Source organism: Stigmatopora nigra, chromosome 12, assembly GCF_051989575.1.
Source record: "Stigmatopora nigra isolate UIUO_SnigA chromosome 12, RoL_Snig_1.1, whole genome shotgun sequence".
Taxonomy (NCBI): domain Eukaryota; kingdom Metazoa; phylum Chordata; class Actinopteri; order Syngnathiformes; family Syngnathidae; genus Stigmatopora; species Stigmatopora nigra.
Genome location: NC_135519.1, coordinates 2,451,084 through 2,472,696, shown reverse-complemented (window position 1 = coordinate 2,472,696; position 21,613 = coordinate 2,451,084). Strand labels below are relative to the sequence as shown.

At 39.6% G+C, this 21,613-nt stretch overlaps 1 protein-coding gene across 1 annotated transcript in view; it reads right to left on the bottom strand.

The window, feature by feature from the left end:
* ehbp1 (EH domain binding protein 1) overlaps positions 1 to 21,613 on the bottom strand; it is a 137,140-nt gene that overhangs the window by 101,821 nt on the left and 13,706 nt on the right. The window contains exon 5 of the mRNA XM_077730432.1: positions 1,059 to 1,240. Within this exon, the coding sequence (XP_077586558.1) occupies positions 1,059 to 1,240 (182 nt within the window). The remainder of the gene's footprint in view (positions 1 to 1,058; positions 1,241 to 21,613) is intronic.

Below are 21,613 nucleotides of genomic sequence, written 5' to 3'. Positions count from 1 at the left end.
ATATGCCTCCTACTGGCTGCCTGAAGTTAAGTGAGAGGTAAGTGATCTGCTCGGGTGGTGATGCAATGCATCGCGGCAGAATGTCAACGAGTCTGAAATGATCACTTATTTGGTTTTTTTGCCGGGAAAATGCACCTTGTGGAGAAGCACTCCCAATTTCGTCATACGCAGCTGGGTATGACAATTAGGCTTTTATCGAGTCAATGATGAAGACAAAGCCTATGTTCGATTATTATTATTGTTTACGTTGTTCACAAAGGAAGCATACTTAGAAAGCAAATTGCTTGCTGGCCGCTGGCTAATGTTGCAACTCAGAAACCATTCCAAATGACTGCAAGAATGCGCTCCTACAGTCGTTGCTATGACGTCCGTTGCGAAGCGGCTCAAGGCAGTTTTAAAGAATTGCAAAATTGACTGGATGAAATTCACTGGCATTAGATGACATTTTAGTGGCAAGATCAAGCACTCTGTAGATGGAACCCTGCTGCGTTTTCCCTCTCCCTCGTTATGTCTCTGTGTTGGGGTGAAACTAGTTTTCACAAGATACACTTCATTGTCGACATCTCAGCACCTCTCATTGCGAGTTACCACCATACACAAATAGTTTTCGCATGGCAAGGGGCTCGTAACATAACATTAAAAATGTAAATGAACTTGGATTACGAATCAGACACACTCAAAAATAAATTTAATCTAACCTTACACTGGACTTAATTGTAATTTTGTTTGAAATTTTGATACCTTTTTTCTCCCGGGTTGGCTCTATTTGCCCCGCCTCCACCCTGCCTTTCAGATGGAACCTATTGAGGGTTGTTTGCTTTTGTATTCCCTTCAAAATATTCTGAAAATGATGCACACAAATGTCCAGGAAAAAAAAAAACACCGAAAGATGCAACGCTCCATCCAGTGCCCGTAGAAACATTACACAAGGGAAATGCGAGGTACCACCGTACTAAGAGTTTTGTGTTTTTGATATGGATATTGTTACGGGTTTCCTACTTTCCACATCATTGTCTTGATCTACTATGGCCAAGCCCTAGTCTAGGGTGTTGACTTACGTTGCCTTGCCCTCCCGCAGGAAGATGCACGAGAGAGAGAACTGCAGTGTGGCTGACACAACCTTCTTGGAGAGTGGCTTGAACTTGAGCTTGACGTCTGTTTGCGTAGGCATTGCGCTGGCATACTGCTTCATGTTGATGCTGCTGGTGGCAAGGGCCTTACGACGGCCAGACGGAGACTCCTGTAAAGAAACCAGATTGAAAAACAGTGCACGTATTCAAAATGACATTAAAACATGTATCTCATCGTCATTTATGGGGGTCATTGGCAAATGCAGAGCTGCCAGTCTCCGTCAAACCCATTTCAGAAGTACCCATTTTCAGAGTTTTTCCCCGGAATGCAATTCACGCAAAATCGATATAAAATGTAAAAAAAATAAAAATAAAAAAAAATAACACAAGTCAATTCAAATTCAAATGTTATCATCATGTTTTTACATCATTTGAAATATTGTGTTTTTGCAAACTACTGAAAAGGTACAGCATAATGGAAATAAACTAATCTTTGTGTTTGGGTCCTTCTATGTGCGTTTTACAGTCATTAATTCTGCGATGTGTCACGCTGAAGTCACACATGCATGTTGTGGAATGATGAAATGTCTGTCGGTCGTTATGGAGACCGCTTCAACATGGATTATTTCACCGAATATGAACAATAAACTTCTGCAAGTATCTAGTTTTCTTATTAGAAGTTTCATTCAAATTCATCCACAATGGAAGTCAGTGAGTTAGTCTTCAATCTTTTTTTTTTTAAGTATAATTGGAAAACATGACGGACAGAAAAGAGCTCTGAACAAGAATTTTTTCAACGTATGGAAAAGCGTATCTTATCACGGTAAAACATTCAATTTATGATAATACATAAAAAATTAAAATTTCTACGGGTCCTTAAGTTTAGGACAATAAATATGGAATTAGACTGTGCCATGACATCTATTTCAAGTTGAATCGTGAAAACCGATCCATTTCCCCATATTTTTATATTTCAAACCAGTGCACAGTTGTCTGTGTGAGATCACCATAAACACCATATTATAATCACTGCAAAGGGAGCCCAAAGGAGGATCCCTTGTGTGCAAACAAAGTTGAAGCGTCGCATAGGCACGACGTGGAATGGAGAGCCCATATACATTTACATGAACGCGGGGGTTCGATAACGCGTTGATAGCATCCTGTAACATTTCCCCAGACATCTTCACACGAGCACAACTCGGAAAGATCTGGCCGTGTCAAGAAAACTCAATCTGGCACCTTATCACCAAAGTCCTCGGGGGATTTAGTCAAATGCACACATACATAAAGAGGGAGGGAGACAGTAGGAGAGAAGTTGATTATGTTAATGCCGGGTTGGCGAACAACTTAGACAAAAAGAGCAAAAAAATTAAACTGTGAGAGTCAAAGAGCCACTTACATCAGAAGCATAAAAAAATCTGATCTGCCAAAATGTTATTTTAAATATAATGTATATTTGTTTTTTGTTGGGCTCTGATTAATTTGAGTGTTTTAAGAGAGAATAAAAATAAGAGAAACATGAAACAAGGCTAAAGACATACAAAATATGCTAAGAAGCAAAGAGCCATATTCATTTTGCCCGGGAGCCGCATGGAGCTCTATATGCATGCTTCATAGTGTTCATAAGGTGGTATAATCTTGCCTTTTGTTAAGAAATTTGTATTTTATTTCCCCATTTTCAATTTCTTTTAAAAATGTGTATTTCTTTTTTTTTAAATAGTAGTATTTTAAACATCACGTAGCAAAACATAAGCTGTGCAGAAGTTGAAAGTTTAATTTTATTATTACGTAAATATTAACATAAATTTACCATCACTGCCACTTGCTTATCACCATTATTACTTGAAAGAGACCCAAATTATAAATATATCAATTCAAAAACAGAACAAATAAGTAAAACCGAAAAAAATATCATGGAAATTACTCAACAAAAATGAATATGGCTTACAAAGGCCTTTCTTTTAATAGACATGACTCAGGAAAAAGTCTGGTTGTGTGTGTACCTTGGCCATGACTGAGAGAAGCACAAACAGTAACAGAGTAGTTAGAGTAATAACAGAAGTCCAGATCTGAGTTTGTTGCTCTACTTGTTTTTGACAGGGGGTTAGGGTTAGCCTTCTAATAGAAAATGCCTGTTGGTGTTGTAATTCTTTTTTAAGTATTTGTAATGTTCTTTGTTATTGTGTATTTTGGTTTTGCAGTTTCCCTCAACTTGAATGGAAAAATATTGGGTGTTTTATTAGGGATGGCTCATTATTTGCCAAACTTGAGTCATGCTACATTTCCATCACATTTCATCGATTAAATCATTCACAGCTGATAATCAAAATTGACTTCAGTCTCATAGCTTGACTAATATTTCAATGGCAAATTGTCGGCAACCAACCAAAAGACTTTTGCATGATCTGGAGAAGAAAGCAATACATCTTCAGCCAGATCTGTTTAACATAGTAAAGAGGAGCACTTTTCTTTTCCCTTTTTTCTTTTATCTTGCCATTGAATTTGGCAGGGATCGACGCTCTCAAGACTTCCCGCCCACCCAAAAGGATTATGAAAAGCCGGCCTCTCTCAAGGAAGGGAATAGTCAAAGCTGGAAGAACCTCAAAACATTCATGGAAAAAAAAACTTTGAGGACAAAAAGAAAAGTCACCTCCCTGCGACTGATCAGGTGGTGTGGGACTGCCTTGGTGGGCTGTGCGGTATCTACTAATGCCTTGCATTGCATGATCACGTTTCAGCGCTGTTGACGGCAATAGATGTCCATTTGACTGGGGGGTAGGAGCTATCCTCCCAGTTGAAATTAAATGGACGTCTTCCACTGTCCATCCCAGGAAATGAGTGAGCACTACATGTTCCCTTTCCATTTTATGTTGATACATCTCCTTTCTGTCTATACATTTCTCCCCACACCCATCACGACTTTCATTTCCCACCTGCGGCAGGAAATAATGAAATGAAGAAAAGTACAGAAGAAAATTGACCACTTGACATTTTGGTGCTGACATTTGAGCCTCGTTGGCGCAGACGTGGCAATGTATCCAAAGAATGTCCCGTCGGGACAAGAACACGAGAGCTGAGGAAGCGTGGGGTGGAAATTATCTCTCCGTAGATTACACCTAAGCTATTATACTAAGCTAATAGTGCATGTAGATACTTTTATGAATGAATTTGCTAAATGCGGCCAACTCTTAAGATGAAGGGGATTTGCTTAAGATGACAATCGCGACGAGCCGGGGGGAAAAGAATGGCCACTAATGGGACTTAAGGATATGCAGATGAATAGGCACAATGAACGACAACATTTGTAAGATTTGAAGAGGAATATCAAAACAATTAAAGCCTTCTTTCCCCTGGATAGAATTTGTCAATCGAATACAAAAACTTAAAAAGGGCAGAGGTTTAGAGTATGTGACAACGTGTAAGATGAAAGGCAGGAGGGCATTCATAACAGAGGACAAGGAATATGCTTGGGGAAAATAAATCATATGAATGAGTGGAGTGTGCATTATGAGGAAAGGGGAGGAGAGGTTGGTGGCTTCATGCTACCCCCTGGTTGCAGTGCCTTGTTAATGCAGCACTTGTGCAGGTAGAGGACACATTGTAGACATTATATGGGAAAATATTGAGATTATATTATAAAAATACCTTGACTCAATAGTTTCATGCTAAAAACAGACATCTATCAATATCCTCATGTGTATTTTTTTTCATCATCAGCAATTAACTGTTTTTAACACAAGACTGAGCAATTGAGGAGTTAGTCGCATCTTAAATGTGATTCCTGTATTAAACTGGCCCCAGTTTGCCAAGGCTCACATAACAGAAGGAACCGCAAAATGCCCGTTGAAACAAAGCAATAAATGTAGCAAAAACATTAATTTCTTTACCTTTAATAACATATTAATTAGCTTTACAGTCATACCTCTACTTATGAATCCCTCTTGGTTCGAAATTTTCAGGTTCCGAAATCTTTTTATATTCAAATGAGTGCCTCGAGATACAAAAAAGATCTAAGTCACGAAATCCCTCAAAAAGTAAATGCCTTTCCTAATCCGTTATTCTATTTTGAAAATATTGTCGCAGGTGCACTGATTCTAGCTTTGGTACACCACACTACACTCTACTGGGCTCTCATTGGGTGTCTCACAACAACCACTCTCCACGTTTCAAGATTTTCTCTTATGTACTTTAAGAACCAGTAGCTAATAAAATGGGTGAAAATTTTTATTCCATAGAAATCTCATACCTTTCATACAAAATTGGGACACTTTGACCAATAGTAAAGGGTTTAGTTGCTAGTTGTGTAAGGACCGCAAAACGAATTAGACAATTTACATATAAACTGCAGCTCTACTTACAGAAGTTATGAAAAACAATTCTGGAATCAATTAATTTTATAAGTAGAGGTACGACTGTCCGTTGTGCCCATAACTGTGTATAAAATACAAAATTTTATTTCAAGCCGTACATTTTATACTTAGGCCTTCAGTAGTGCCGTGCAATGACTCATGTTTTTTAGGCCCACCACTAATTCCAAACTGTTGGGTTTATTCTGTTTTATTATTATAATAGTTATATTAATTCATTTCTTTATTAAATCAATCTCTTTCTTTTCTTTGTATTAATTCATTACTTTATTAAATCATTCTCTTTCTGTTTTTCAAAAGTCTTGAGGTCACACCAAGTCATCTTTAACCTAGACAGCCTGTTCCAGGATGGTTATACAAACAATCCACCCAATCTGGGTCCTTGAGATTTGGTGGGCCCTTGGTGACGAGGACAGGGCTATTCGGACAATAACAAGAATATTGTTATCATTATGTAACCGTACACTTCGGGTTTTTCTGTATGTAACGATTATATGATTATGATTATATTATATGATTCTTAGGTCAAGGAGGTTGTATAATTACTCTAATCTAAATGTTGTTAGGTCTAGTCCCTGTTTTTGTTATTAGTAAAATACTTTGATTGTTATTGTAGTCCCAGATGTTGTTTTTACTCATACGTGATGGAATGATCAACAACTCTGTAACTTGTGACCATAAGAATGGGACGAAAACGTCTATTCGAGGAGACGTTCGGAAGTTGTAAGGGACACTTGCTGTAACTCTCCCTTCCGGAGGCTATCTGTTGTATCCATTTCTATTTAATTAAATGTCAATAATTGAATAAGATGTCTTCCTGCAGTTATTGATAATTACGGACGAAGGTAATTATTAATGAACCTGACACAAACACATAAAGCTCTATAACAAGCATATTAGCTTAATGCAAATTGTGTAAAACGCCAGAGGTAAGCTAAAGGAATGAGAATGATGTAACATTAACTTGATGGTGTATATAAATATAGCGCATACCCAGACAGTCAAGCTGTCAGTGTCATACAACGACATCTACCGAATCTAACCCTAACCCAGTGCATACAAAAGGCTGATGACACCCACCATGGGGAAAATTAGAGTCTTTTAAGTCCGCCCTATGTGAGTAAATGTGTGCCGCGTTGTGTTTCTATGGTTTATTATTGCCTAATACCGGGAATTGCAATCATTAATAAGGGGAGCAAAGACAGATATCCTTTCTAATCAATTTGAAATGCGACAATTTAAATGAAAAAAAAAACTGGAATTGCAAATTAAGTCACTCGGACCAGCACGTAAATGTTATTAATAACGTCCAATCCACTTGTACATATTCATAAAAATGTTTTGATTCCAATAACTTGTTAGATCAATTAATATCATATGACCACTTTGATTTCCAGGCAATCACGTAACTACATTTATTTTAAAAGAAAGGTTAAATATAGATTGCATAATATATTAAAGATTATTTTAATGTATTCAACAATTTTACACATACCAAATTATTTTTTTTCATACTCTTGACGTACCTATGAGTAAGGAGGGGGGGTTAGGTGGTTTACAGGACTGGTATACACCAGCTGGCCCCAGATCGATCCACAGATGCTCCCCTGGTGGGGGGGCAGGGGTTAGGGCAGCAGGGGTGCCCAGGAGGTCCCGCTGAACACCCTCTGCCCCAAAATGCCAATGGGACAGGCCAGGGAAGGTGGGCGGGGGTAGAAAAAGAATGGGCGGCAGGTCCCTTTGTGACTGGTACTGTGGATTAATTAGACTGAGTGCTAAGCAGGAACTAGCTTCTTTGTGAAGACGTATGTTGACTAATCAACTAATGGCTTTTTAACTCAGTAAAAGTCAATTGCTTCCTAATATGAACCAACAAAGAAGGCCCCACATTGATCCTTTAGGTATATTTTCAATACCAGCTGGAATAAAATTTCCCAGTGTCTCTCATTACAAACTACTGCAAAAAATGTTTAGTTAAAAGAACTCAGCGGCCAAGTATATTGCTTAGGAAGACGATGGCGGCTTCATACGTCACAAGGCTGTCCGGAAGTGATGAACCGCATCTCGCTGATGATTATCAGACTTAAGCCTTGCCGCCGCCGCCGCAGAAACAAAAACAATCCCAAGCAGGGAGGCGACAAGCAAAGGACAATCTGAGGTCGCCGGGATTCTAACTGTCAACAGAATGTGCTGTTAAAATTCCAGGTAAAACTGGAACATTGAAGGGTAAAAAATATATATATATAAAAAATACAGGGTTTCTACAGATTTCATTAGTTACTTTTTAAACCACTGAAAATAAAATGTAATGTCCATTTCCAGGCAAATTACTTGCCAAACCAGGTAAATCTATATATTCAATGACTCCAACAATTTCAAAATAAACCCCAGACAGAATTTCATGCAATTCAGCGTCGTATACAATTTGGGAAATTTAAGAACTATGAGACCAAATACCAATAATTTTTAACACTATCAGGATTTATACATTTAAAAATGTTGGACTTTTTAAGTCCCAGAGGTGACCCCATTTATTAATTTTATTACTGTTTCATGCACTTTGGACCTAACTTAATGCCCAAGCTTCGCCAACTGTTAATTACCATTAGAAGAAGGGCAGGTACACTTTTGAATGTCTAGAAAAATTAAAAATAAAAAAAGTTAACATTTTTGCAATTTTATGTTACCATTAATATGTGCTGAAACTTAGTGGCAACCGCTTTAGTTTAGTTGGAAGGACACTGCCTAACATTGAGGACAATGAAAACCCAAATCCAATTGAACTGGGAGAGCTGGAAGCTACACAATTCAAACGGGTTCTATGCCTATCACAGTCAAAGGCATAGACACATGATCATTTACTGCCAGCCTTCACAATTCAAATGGAATGGACATCTATTTAGATATAACAATAAACTCAATTTGGATTTCAGGTTAACCTCAAGGGATCACCGATTAGGCCCGCCACCCCAAATCAACTGCACATGCCTGGAGTCAGCAGTCAGGAGATTGTAGTTGAGTGTTGGTGATGATGGTGTGGGGGTACCATCACATTCTCCCTCAAGGTCACAGTTATTGGAAATAGAGACATTCGACGTGCTCGCATCTTTTTTGATTGCAGCCATAATGAAGCAAGCGATTGCTCTGCGATTCTGCTGATAAGTGATAAAGTGCCAGCTTTACATATCACCTATGAATACAGAACTGTGTAACCCATACACGCGGATTGCGACCAATTTATACACACTATTATATACATGGATTTTATTTTCCGCCTAAACTGGAGTTTTGGCATGTCTGTAAAAGGCAAAAGTGGAGAGGGTTCTGAGTGAATGTACATGTGCCTTTGAAACCAATGTGTCCAGTCCATTTGAACTGTGAGGAAAGAAGCAAATTATCATTGCGTGCCTTCACTGTTTAACAAGATTGACTGTTTATCTCAGTCAATGGCAGCCCGGAGTTTTACGGATCCCTAAATTAAATTTTATCCACGGTTCACAGGCTTGCAAAAGTGAGTTTAAGCCATGTTGAGTTCCCCCTACGTTAATCAAGATGAAGAACAGAAGTGGTTGGACCTCCATCTAACTTAAGAGCCTAAAATTGCATTTTTATACAAAAAAAAATAGGGTTTTCATAATTGGGTGGATCCACTCATGATTGAAATCCGCTGAGAGAAACTATTTTCAGGAGCTGCAATTCATCCCAAAAATAAAAAAAGCACCCTAACAGATTCCTTATACTAAGAGTCAACAGAAAAGTGAGAAGCAAAAGCAAACAGCAAAACAAAGGAGAGCGGAGGGCACACAGGAGGACCGATTAGTCTCCAAGAGTCGGATTAGTCTTTTAAAAACAGCAGACTACAGCAGCTGTGTTTTTTTTGTTTGTTTGTTTGTGTTTTTGAGGGTGGTAAACTGTCCAAACATGAGAGGTACGGAGCTCTTTACAGATTGTTTCATTCATGTACCAAACAATAGACTGAGCATCACTATAAAAATGACTGAACAGAGAGCATGTTATATGCATGCCCTTTCATTTGTTCTTCTATTCCTTGACATCCAGACCCACCCCCCCTCTAAGGTACTACTTTAGAAGCCAAGACATTCTGTGCCGGACTTCAAACCCCCATTTTGTGTTGGAAAGCTTCATAAATAAAATGTCACAACAAGGGATGTATGGAATTCTCAGTCTTTTCTGTTATTTACTCAGTGAATATTTGTGAAATTGTAATTTGCATTCAGCCCATAAAATATTTTTAAGGCTCAGGTAACAATCAGGTTGTCTTCAATCATAATCCTGTCCCAAGAAACCTTGAAAAAGCTGAGACGAAGATGTGAAATAGAAAAGTTTTGACCTGCAAGTTGATGTATTGGGTGATCCATCCTAACTTGTAACCAATCATCTGACCTGTTTTTGGAACCCATTAAATTTAATGTCTATACCTTTTACACCCAGAACTTTGCAGATAGTGGTAAAAAGTTATTAAGACAAAATTGTTGGTGGGTTTTTTTTGGTTTGACTGTAGATTATACTACCAAGCAATCATCCATCATGTTTTTGTCAACAAATGAGCCTACAACATATTTAAGATAGCAAAAAAAAATCTAAGGGCTGCTACCAAGACGATACACACACACCATCTTCGAACGTTGTACCCCTGCCTCGTCTTATCGGCATGTCCAGAGTGCCCTTCTCTCTCCCACTCTACGGGTCTTTCTTTTTGGGTGGCCCCCGGTGTGCCCCCTAACACACGCTCAGACCCGGCTTGTGCACTTCAGACGGGGGGCTAATGGGAAAATAAATTACCAGCCAACAAAAAGCACTAGCTCGGCACTTCTGCTGGGTGGAAAGCGCGGAGTACGTTTGGGGGAGGGGAGGAAGGTGGGTCGAGGGAGAGAGAGTGGTCAGGAAATGGGAAGAGGGCTAAAAGACAGAGAGGTGGATATCAAGGGGAGGAGAAAGGAGAAAAAGATGAGGGAAAACGAAGGAAAGGGAAATATGGCAAAACGGGAGACAGGCGAGAAAGGTCGACGGGATTATAGCTGGGAGTTTATCCCCGCTCTATGAAGTGCCTGCTCATCATTTTCCCGCAATTTCACCATCTCTCACCACCATCAAGGCGCAAAATGCAAATAACATGACCACACAGCCAGAGTATAAATGGCCACTGAGCTAACAAGCCCAGTACCGTATCAGAGATTGATTATGTATCGTGGATGAATAACAAACCTCGAATATCAAGACAGCTGATTACAGCACTTATCTCAATTGAGAAAAATGCCCATCACATTGTGGAATGAGGTCAGACAGTTGATGCTAAAATTCAATTGATGATTGAGTAAATTTGAAGACTATCGTGACCAGAGATAAACTACCAGCACTCTAGTAACTCAAATAATGCTAATTGGCTGGCCAAATAGATAACCATGAACTCCTGATTGGAACATAACCTTACAATAAGATCTCTCTTTGTGCCCTTTCCTTTCACTTCATCACAGAAGGAATACCATCAAGATTGTTACCACTACAATTACAATGGTCCACCAACAGTCATTTAACAGATTTAGATTTTGAGGGGTGGGTTTTTTTGTCGAAAAAAAACACAAACCAAAATTTACCTCCCTCACCAAACACGTGGTGGTTGTGAGGGCTCGGATGGCAATATGGTATACTTGCCCACTCCTTTGATAGTTCCATAACACCCTCCTCCACCCTACATACCTAAGATTTGGTGTTGTGTTCATAGCGTTAACTAACTTTTAATTGATGTGGATGCTCGGCCACGTTGCATGCATTGATAGATTATCGTACCGGCAAATTGTACACTTTAGCTAGATATACAATTGCATGCCAATGCACGGTTCCCCCAATTGATGTCCTACTGCATTATGAAGTTATTTAACTTCTTGCAGGAAGCGACTCCTAAGAGCATACAATGCAAAGTATAAGTTTAACATGGGAGATTTGAGGGGTCTTTGTGTTATTTTCCACCAATGACTTTTTGCTAATGTAAACCAGCTGTGTCTAATGACTACCTCCTGCTAAATCTGCAATAAGCTTCTCCATATCCACTGGCTTCTCACTTTAAGGGTGTGTTTGTTTAAAGCGTTTTTGAGATGTGGCGGCACTATGATAGGGCTCTAATCCAGAGCAAAGCTGATTTGTTTAAAGTGCATGTGTGTGTGTGTGTGTTGGGAGGGAATGGGGTGGTTTGGAGATGGCCTGTAACAAGAAACAATTGCCCCAAGTGTGAGTCTGTCTCTCTGGCGGCCCTGCTCTATGACAAAGGTGTACTCTCCATGCTAAGTGACAAATCTGCAGAGACAAAGAGCATTAGCGGGGGCCATGCTCTGCTCCACTGCCTCCGATTGTGGCCCAGTCAAAGAGAATCTAATATGGATTTTAAGAAAAGGAGAGGCAGAGATTAGAATGAAAGAGAAACAATGAACACCTTCCACTGGGGGAGAATTAGCCAAGGGATTGGATAAGGAGCCGGTGCGCCTCAGTGTGCGAGGGTCTGTGTGTGTATGGGGTTTTTCTTTGAGAGTTTTTTTCTATTTCCAAAGAACAAAAAGGTTTCTCTCAGTTTTGTTTATATACAGACAAAAGCGTGAAGAGTTTGTGGTACATAAAAGAAGAGCCATTACGAATTTTAACAAGTCCGACTTACAAATTGTCATAACTTGCTTCTGTGTCAACCAAAATTAACATCAATGCAAATGTGTTTCTTTAATTTTTTATACTTTTTCAGCCTCTCCTGTTCAGCTGTATAAAAAGGAATGAGAATCTGAGTGTCTTCATAGGCTGAAGAGTATAATATAGAACCTGGAAAATAAATGTAGGTGTAGTAATAGTTGTTTATATTATTGTTATTTGTTTTGTTAGCGCTGGGATTTTTCACATGGTGGAATTTACTTATTTGCGGTTGTTTGTTTTATATTATTGGCTTAGACCGTGTGTCAAAGTGACGGCCCGGGGGCCAAATCTGGCCCAACGCATCATTTTGTGTGGCCCGGGAAAGTAAATCATTGTGTTTTAGGATTAAATTAACTGACTTTGTGTTTTAGGATTAAATTAAAATGAAGAGTATAGATGTATATTAAATTTTCAGATTTTCCCAATTTAAAATCAATAATTTTTTAATCATTTTTTTCTTAAAGCTAAAATAAACATGGTTATAGATCTATAAAAAACTGAATATTCAGGGCTTTTAATCCAGTTCTTTTAATCGATTTATTAAAAAAAACAACTAAATTTTATATCTAAAATGGTCCTGCCCACGTGAAATCCAGTTGACGTTAAAGTGGCCGCAAACCAACCCGAATCTGACACCCTTGGCTTATACCATTTTACCTCCAAGTACTGCTTCGTGTACATTGAAGTTACCAGCAGATCTAAGCACCACTGATCACTCTCCGAGGAAAGCATCAGGCTTCCGAGAAGCTATTTGACCGCCAACACTACGAAAGAATCCCACCAAACAAGCATCCCTAACCAAGCACTATTCCTCTGATTCTCTTAAGAATAAATCACCTTATTCTTATCTAGTGTCAGGCCACCCTAACTTGAATGCCATTTAATTAGTCAATTTGACCTAGACTGGAACACAATCTCTTGACAAGTTTTGATTTTGGTCATGAAAAATTAAAATGTCATAACAGCTAATAAAGTAACGGAATGGAAATAAGGGATGCTTGGAAAACTGGTTAAAGTACGTTTTTGAATTATATGTCTGAACAATACTTTTATTTCTTTCTTTCAATTTCTGTTGTTGCTCCATCTCTGAAGAACATAACCTGTGGTTTAACTATTACAAGCATTTCTTTGATGGCTGGAATGTGCCCCTCCTATTCCGCCCCCTCTCTCCCCTCAGTGGCACTCAAAGGCCTTCGAGCACGAGTCACCTCAAATTCCTGACCCAGTCACTTCTGGGTGCGGCCCAGCAAAGTACAGCTTTCTATCCCAAACAGAAAAAAGGTCATTTTATTTTTTTAAGGGGGGCAGTTAGACCGACTGTCAGTGACCAGCTTAGATCGGGCATCGGAGCATGTCATAAGACCCTATTCATTGCTACTCAGCAGAACAATCACTTATGTCTCCTTGTGCATGTTGCAGCATCCAACTTCTCTACGGATCTGTTGGGTTTATTCTGTATTACTATTATAAACATACCTGTCAACTGGTACGTTCTCGCCGTAATTGGTACAACTGAAAGCCCATTTTTATATTGGTACGCTGTACACATGAAAATGGTACGCTAAACGGTGATTTTGAGAAAAAAAAATAAATTAAGGCACTTTCTAGCCATTTTTCACCATCCGCCATTGTTTCTTCCCGGAAACGCATGTCTGCCAAGTGATATATGTACCGGCGCCTCTGATTGGCTAAAAAAAAAAGATCATGATAAACATTTCGTTTTGTAACACTTTCACCATGTGATTTCCGTTTCCTGTTCCCTTGTTTATGTTTACTTTCATTTGATCAGCTGTTTCTGGCATTTTCTACTTGTTGTTCGTGATTTTTTACAAAAAAGTAAAGTGGTAAGATTTTCCATGTATTTATACATATATGTAAGGGCGAAAACAAAATTTGGTAAGATCACAAATGGTTCGAGGTTGACAGGTATGTATAAATATAGTTGTATTAAGTCATTTCTTTGTTAAATCATTCTCTTATTATTCTCAAAGTGTTGCGAGGTCATAAACTGCCGCCTAGTCCACTCTCACATGGACTTCTCCAAGGATTGTTGACGCTACATCCACATACCCAGTATCGGACTGAGAGGGTTGTTGATCGGGCAAGGACTCGATATCTGCCATTTCCAGCAACGGAGCCCATAACAAAAGATATTGTTTCTGCCACGTCCATAACACTCGTGACGCACTTCGGGTTTTTCTTTATGTAATTATTATATGATTCTTAGGTCAAGGAAGGCATAATTGTTCTAATCTAAATGTTGTTAGGTCTAGTCTCCTGTTTTTGTTATTGGTAAAATACTTTGATTGTTATTGTAGTTCCAGATGTTGTTTTTACTCGTACGTGATGGAATGATCAACAAACTCTGTAAATTGTTTTGATTCGTGGCAATAAGAGTCGTACTAAAATGTCTATTCGATGAGACGTTCGGAAGTTGTAGGAGAAACTCTGGCTTGCTGAATCTCCCCTCTGAGGTTTTACCTGTTATCCATTCTATTTAATTAAATGTCAATAATTGAATAAGATGTCTGCCTGCAGTTATTGATAATTACGGACGAAGGTAATTATTAATGAACCTAACAGGATCACACAGGGAGGTTATGCCGAAACAGTCACTAATAAAATATGGCATCAATTGTAGGTATTATAAGAATTCCATGCTGCCTGAAAAACTGTGAGAATCTACAACCTCGTTCTCTGCAGCACTCGATTATCAGCAGGTGCGTGAAAGGAGGGTATGCCCAACAAGATGCTAACAACTAAAGCATCTGTTCTGCTTCTTTCGTCACCACAACAACCCACACAACAGCCAAGCGGGTCAAGCTTGTGGATAAACATGGGGATTTGCCAGCTGAAATGTTTTGCGGCAGACAAGGGCTTGTCTCCATCGCAAGCAGCCATCTTAAGACGCGCAGAGGCAAAATAAATAACAGAGATGGTGATAATAACTGCTCCGCTCTTGTCATCCAATCGGTGGACAACGATGGTGTACCTTGTGCAAAAAATTGGGCACCAAAAATAAGTCGACATATATGACAACCACGAGGTAACAGAGATGACCGATAGTAGAAGAGCCACAAACAACTTACACTAAACAGAAAGAAACACTCATAACCATGAGGGCTACAGGTGCTACAAACTACTGTATTATAAACTACCTATAGCGATAAATTATTATCCAATCTTCCATTTCCTGCTCATGTTTATTCTCACATTTCTTATTTAAAGCAGAATTTATGAATTCTTTCCATATACAGCGCATATAGTATTTGAGCACACCCTCGATGGAGAGTACATCTCAATAAATGGAAGAATAGTTTTTAAAATTTCAACTATCAACTTTATTAACAATTTTATGAAAGTCACTTGGTACAAGTGATTACATGTCTAATAAAAGCTACCACATCTGGTTTTGTGTGATCTCCATAATTCTTAAGGACATCATCAATTTTTGAGGCACTGAGTTTCTGACGGATTAAAACATCTTTCTTTTAACATTCTTCAGGATTGACATATTGTTGGATGGTGACAGACGCTCCACTCGTCACTTCATAATTCCCAATGTCGTTAACATTTACTCGTGCAGCGCAAGTAAACACACATGACGTGAACCGCATCATGTCATTGGCCAGACACAGTGTCCGTGATAGTTTTATCCGTAGTCACTGTTTGTTGTCGCTTGTCTGTAGTAGGCTAACACTCTGAGTTGCATTGCAAAATGGCAAAGAAAAAATTCAATGTTTATTTTTTTACAATTCAGGTTGGATTATTTTGTGTTTGTGCAAATGTTCGCTGTGCGCGGAGAACACAAAAGTAGCGTGCAATTGCGTAGAAGGAATATTTATTGTGGGTGAAATTTGCTTAAGGAGAATTTAGCCTGCTTTTTCCCCAAATGCTTTTATGGGAGCCTATATAATCATTGCACATTTTTTAATGATTTGATAACACAACTGCTTTTTTGAATGTCAAAATTAACTAATGATACTGCAAATCAATTGTTTTGGTGTAGTTTGTTGTTTAAAATGTAAGGAAAGAAAAGGTGTTCTGAAATATCAGTTGGTGTGTTGTCAATCATGTTGTGCATGGTATTTTCCGTCTGCTCTAAGACCTGCAACTGCAAAGGTTCATTGTACTTACTGTTGACATCATTAGCTCACGATCAATCTTACAATAAATACATGTTCTGTTGCTCCCTAAAGAACGGAAAAAGACTGGGGCTCAATCTTATATTAGTGAAAGTACTGTGCAAAACTTTACCAGATGTTTGTATTTAAGATTGAATGACATTATCACACATGTTGACATCCTTCAGGATTTCCAACGTGTATGAATGAAAGAGAAATGCTGTTTATTAGACAAATCAGAGAGTTTGTGTCTGTGTGTCGCAGTGTCTGGTGACATCTGCGCGTTGTTGGCTGGGACTCAGAGCGCAGCGGGCTGCGGGAGCCTCAGACTAAGAAGATGAAAGCCGAGGTCAAAACTGGGACCAGTGGGATATACTCAAAAACACCAAACACACAAAAAAGAAACAGACAACTTAAGGACCGCTGAACAAATGGGAACACACAGAGGAGACGCTTTACAAGAGTACAAAGCAAAATAAAGAGAAAACCATACAAAAAGAGAGGGCACAATAGACAGAACAAACATTCTGTTTTAAAAAGAGAAGCGGAAGCCCATTGTCACAATCTAGTTTGATTAGTTCATGTCGCAAAAAGCCCAAGACACAACCACAACGTAGTTTCTTTCAAGGAAAATTTTAAAAAGTCACATCAGTAATTTTCTTATATTTTGTAGTGTTTTATGCATAAGATAAGCAAAGATAGATACAAATTGGACTCCACCCTGGCTCAAATGTTTAGAAGGTAGGTTTTGGCAATTAGTCAGGGTGTGATGTCATATTACAGTGTATGATGCAGTTATCTCTCCTCTTTATTCCTCCACGCCCCTAATACTGGCAACACTGAACACCGAAAAGAGCTGTCGCAAGGTTGCCACTTCTTGGTTCTTTAATATGCTACCTCAAACATAAAGTAGACCTGGGCAATAAAACGATAACCATAATTATTGTCAAATATTTTTGTGAACAATAATAACAACTTTTGATACATTTAAATTCCACCACCCGAACACAACAATGTGAACGCTAGTTTCAGACCAATGCTCAGTAGACAAAAAAAGATAATAAGAAACAAACAGCTATAACATGGTTAGCTATAGAGCGGGTAACACGGAGCATGAAAGCAAAAGGACTACAACGCATGATGAGTGATTATGAGATGTAGGACAATACCGAGCCAACCTGCTAAAAGATCCAACTGAAGTCTCCCTGTCGTTTTTAATGCCTTTAAAATACCTGTGCACAAACATCAGCCATATTGAAAATTTTCCTAGACCTTTAAATATAAATGTATTTTTACATTTGTTAAATATATTCATTTGAAAAAAAAACAAAAGAATATGGAAAAACTGTAAATATGCTCTGATTGGCATCATCCTCGGTGCACACAAATTCAGACGTAAGGTACCCCAAGAATATGTGAATACTCATGCGGTTCTATCCCAAGCCGAGAAAAACACCAGGGACTGCCGGGAAGAGACCATTCCAACATTTAACATAGTTGGGAGGCAGAACAAGCAGCTTTCAATCAGTAATGGCCATGGAGGCCTTTTGTAACACATAGTGGCAGTCGACTGCGCTGCTCCGATCAATACATTCGCAAAAAAACAAGACGGAAAAAACGGTTTCAATGTTTATCTGTACAGGATGTAGACTATTCTGTGTCCCGGTCCATAGGCAAGGTTCGAGTGTAACATGCTGCCCTTGAAAAACGAGAGACAGAGAGAAAGTGCGCAAGAGAAAGATGATGGTTCAAAGTTACACTAATGGTCAATATCCATCGACAAAAAACATTAAACTGTGCAACATGTCACACTGTGCGGCATGACAAGCAGAAATTCTGGGACGTTAAACTTCCTGCAACCTGGTCGTCAGGGGTCCAAGAAGCCAGATCGGCAGTTACTATATGTCATTAAATAAAGCATCATGACCTCCCACTTTAAAAGGCAGGCAACGACAGTCAACAATTCTTCACAATGTGTTTGTCAGGCTACAAACAGAGTGAAATCATGGAGTCCGCGCCTGGCATTAGTAACGCAAATACACCAATTCAGGACCAAAATACCTACTACACAACAAACACCTCGTGGTGGCCCAGCCAGTCTGCAGACCAGCCATGTGATAGAGGTGGTGAGGCTTGGATTAGGGGTGCGGTAAGCCTATTAAGGTGATGGGAGGGACCACCCGGCTTCTACAGCCACCTATTACAACCAACGTTGACACACACTCAACACATGGTCCTCATGACCGGCAACGAAACGTCTGCCAATATGCAGACACATTTGAATAGTTGTGCCACCAAATTCACTGTGTGCATTACCCTCATGAGGGGATTTCACAAGGAGGGGGTAAATCAGCAGCATCTGTTGCATCTCCTCAGGGTGATTAATTAAATTAGTTTTCAAAGCACACATACACACACACAAAGACTTGCATGCTTTGAACTACAGCACATGTATTATTTAAAGAGAGCAAACGTGCACAAAAAAAATGAAAAACAAATAGAAGGCCTTTTGAGCCCCCCAATAACTACTTAAGAAAGCGGGCAAAATAAGCAAAAGGTGAAAACTTTGAAGACGGCATCGGCGCGAGACACTCCAGTGCAAATTAATCCCCATTTGTCGGCCGCAATGCAAAAAGTAGGGAACTTTGGGGATTTCATACTTCATACCAGCTTTTGTCACCTTTGCGTGAATAGCGCAGGGCTGAAATAATTGTGTTTTCCCCTCCCGGAGGCCTGCACATCGCTCACAAGCCACTGGCCTACGTAATGTGCTCCTCCTGGCACGATGGCGAAAGGATTCCATTCATGTGTGTATAGGAATGAGATGGTGTGTGTGTGTGTTGCTACAAAGTGGGCACCAACAGTGTGCGACTGTGAATTGAAAATGGCTTAGAGTTGTAGCAAAGATGCACGATGGGTGCCTACAGTGTAAAATCATCCAAAATGGCCGCTAGCTGCACTTTAATTAACTTTATCAAAGTATTCGACAAAGCAAGATGGCTGTACAACCACCATTTTCATTTACTGTACCTAATGTCCCTAAGAACAACAAGACTTGTCACAAAGTCAAAAAGTGACCTGCATCTGCAGAAATATACATCACAAGCAGCCTAAACATTCAAGTCATTGCAGACGACGACCATGTTATCCAACCCAGATCTCTTAACTGATTGGAGTGTTTGGCCTCCCTAAACCTAGCTTTACTTCATATTTTTTTCTCTGCCAGTGGAGCAGGTTCTTCTTCCCTCTCAAAAGTCACGCCAGAAATACTTTCAAACAGTGACTGTTTAGGTCTACTCAGGCCAGTCTCTAGTCGAAAAGACCAAGTCAAGCCAGGCGCCATGTTTGGATCCTTCAAGTCACCTGCTTCATTCCCCTTAAATACGTATTAACTGTAACCCTTTCGCTATCAATTTCACTTGATGCTGAGCAATACAACATGTTGTTATCAAGGCTTCAATTTTGAATTTGGGTCACTGGGCAGTTCCAACCGCAGTCACATTCTCTAAAAACACATCGTATTTTAAATGATCAGATTCCATGAAACTCATCATGAAAGATTCGCACTTGAGCCAGTTAAAGGCAAAAATATCCATTTCAAGCAACGCTCAAGGAACTTCTGACAATCACATAACTTATTCAGTTCAAATGGCCAGAGCGACTTCTCTTTCAATGACATCCAATGACCTAATACAACGTAAAATATTAAGTTGATAATATCAACAACAAAAAAATCTATGACTTGTAAAGCAGGAGAGCAGTGTGCATTAATGTATCTCCAACTCTTAAAAGACACTGGGTCAATATGTTGCATAAATCCCCATCCACAAAGTTTGATTGCCATCTCCCTTTTTCTTGTTGATATGCAGATTTCAGAACCTGTCCGTCAGCACAATGCCTTCAAATGGAGCCGTCCAATCTTTGCGACCTCGCAATTTGCCCACCTTTTTGATAATGTGCACCTTTTTGTAAAGGGGTGAAAGGCAAGGGTAGCGTGCAATTTAGAGATACTGCCGAAGCGCCACTTATGCGGGCCGCCACCTCTACGTTATGTGCTCCTCTCGGCCCGCTTGATTATGCAATTGGCCTTGGCAGAGGAACAAATAGACGAGGGGGGAAAAAGACAGTGTTTGACACTGCCATTTTCAATGACAAAATACAATCTTAAGAGAGTCCAGTAATTCAACAGGGAGGGATTAGCCTTGTGCAAGGTTGGGCCCCCCACCACCAGATTAAGACGAAGCTGGAACGCGGGGATCTTAAATTTCATCATCTCCAGCGTTGGGGCACAATGGCGTATTCTTTGCCTTTCTCCTCCATCGTCTGATGAAGGATTGAGGACCTTACCTCTCTTCTCCTCATGGTCATTCACATGTACCTGCCTTCATCTGGAACCACTTAACCTACTGTGTGAATACAGCAGTCTTTAAACACCCCCCCCCCCCCCCCCCAAATAAATGGAAGCAACGTATATTACAGCGTACGTATATTACAGTACTTCAGTTTTTCAGACACAAAAAAAAACCTTGCAGTAACAATGAACATTTAATGAAAGTAGGCAACATGTTGGACTAATGAGGGTAGACTACACCCTGGTGGTCAGGTTTTGCAAAGCACTTCTGGGTTCGTTTTAAAGGTTTTCAATGCTTCAGAGTGACAGACTGTTGCATATGAATGAAGAAGACGCAACTCGGCATGATGATGCATGTTTGTGTTGTTGAGTAAATGGAATAGTCATTATTTCCTGTGAAAAACTAACAATTTCAATGCAGCATAATGAGGGGCGCTGTGTGACATATTTCAGTGACAGTGATGGCAATGAATGTTCTATCTATACAGTATTCCCTTGAATTTCGCGGCTAATGTAGACTAGACATGGCCGCAATACACGAAAAAAAGCAAAGTAGGATCACCCTGATTATTGCTACCACACAACGTTTTTGCAACTATACAAAAATATACAGGAAATGTAATATACATCTATACTCTTCATTATAATTTAATCATGATTTAGTTTCTCGGCCCGCACAAAATGATAAGGCGGGCCAGATCTGGCCCCCGGGCCGCTACTTTGACACCTGAGCCTTAGATGGTGCAGGATGCTTACAAAAAAACAAAGCTGAAACAGGCCCAGCATATTATTCCTCCACAAGGTGATATACGCGATGAGAAATCCAATCCGAACAGTACAAAAAAGGCAAGACATTGTGCTTTCAGCCAAAGCACCTTCTCTGTCCGCGCAGCACATACCTGGAAGTCAGTACTAATTAACATACGTGAACTCCCGTCTCTGAACCTCTTTGCCAATCATCTTAGAGCCTGGCTGTTAGATGAACAAAATTCAGATCATGGCACAGTC